The sequence below is a fragment of the Mastomys coucha genome, unplaced genomic scaffold (genome assembly GCF_008632895.1).
Source record: "Mastomys coucha isolate ucsf_1 unplaced genomic scaffold, UCSF_Mcou_1 pScaffold12, whole genome shotgun sequence".
Lineage (NCBI taxonomy): Eukaryota > Metazoa > Chordata > Mammalia > Rodentia > Muridae > Mastomys > Mastomys coucha.
The window spans coordinates 17,104,228-17,105,107 of record NW_022196894.1 but is presented as its reverse complement, the minus strand read 5'-3'; the positions used below and the strand labels follow the sequence as shown (position 1 = coordinate 17,105,107).

At 38.1% G+C, this 880-nt stretch overlaps 1 protein-coding gene across 1 annotated transcript in view; it reads right to left on the bottom strand.

Annotated features, from left to right (window-relative positions):
- The window catches only part of LOC116086243 (olfactory receptor 2M3-like), a 4,285-nt gene extending 3,611 nt beyond the window's left edge, over positions 1 to 674 (bottom strand). Inside the window, exon 1 of the mRNA XM_031364588.1 lies at positions 6 to 674. Coding sequence (XP_031220448.1) covers positions 6 to 674 — 669 coding nt within the window. The remainder of the gene's footprint in view (positions 1 to 5) is intronic.
- Between the last annotated feature and the right edge of the window lie 206 nt (positions 675 to 880).

Genomic DNA, 880 nt, shown 5'->3' with positions numbered 1-880 from the left:
ATCACACGAGTATAGGAAGCAATAATGATTGCTACAGGTAAAGTAAGCATAATTACACAGCAGAAAAACATAATCTTTTCAAATATCAAGGTATTACTACATGAAATTGTGAGCAAAGCAGCAATGTCACAGAAAAAATGAGGTATTTCTCTGGTACCACAATATGAGAAAGACAACGCAGCTGCAACTACTATTATACCATCAAGAGAGCCAAGAATCCAAGAGGAGGCAGCCATGAGGCCACATATTTTGTGACTCATGAGAATAGGGTACTGTAATGGGTAGCAAATAGCTACATAACGGTCATAGGCCATTGCAGCCAACAAAAAACACTCAGCTCCAAGTAGAGATACATAGAAGAATATCTGGATTCCACAGCCAACCATGGAGATGGACTTGTTGCCAGAGAGGAAGTTGAATGCCATTTGGGGTACTGTAGTACAGATGAGCATGAGATCCATGAGAGAAAGTTGGCTGAGAAGGATGTACATGGGGGTATGAAGATGGGCATCCAGGTAGATGAGAATCACCATGATAGAATTTCCTATGAAGGCCATGAAGAAGATACCCAGGATTAAGGAAAAGAAAAAAGTATGAAGAGGGCTGTGATCAAATAATCCTAACAGGATGAAATCAGAGTTCCTGGTCCAATTATTCCACTGTATCATGTACATAGTCACTGAGGAGACAGAATATATAATAACAGTTTTATTGTGCCATATAAATGTCTAATGTTTACTTCCAAGCTAGAATGACACAGTTATGCAAATATTAGAAGAATTTTTCATTGGATATCAGCTATCATTGGACATCATTGGTGATATGGGAGACTAAAGTAATTTTTAGTTCTCTGTCTTTCTCTCTATTTGTCTATATGTCT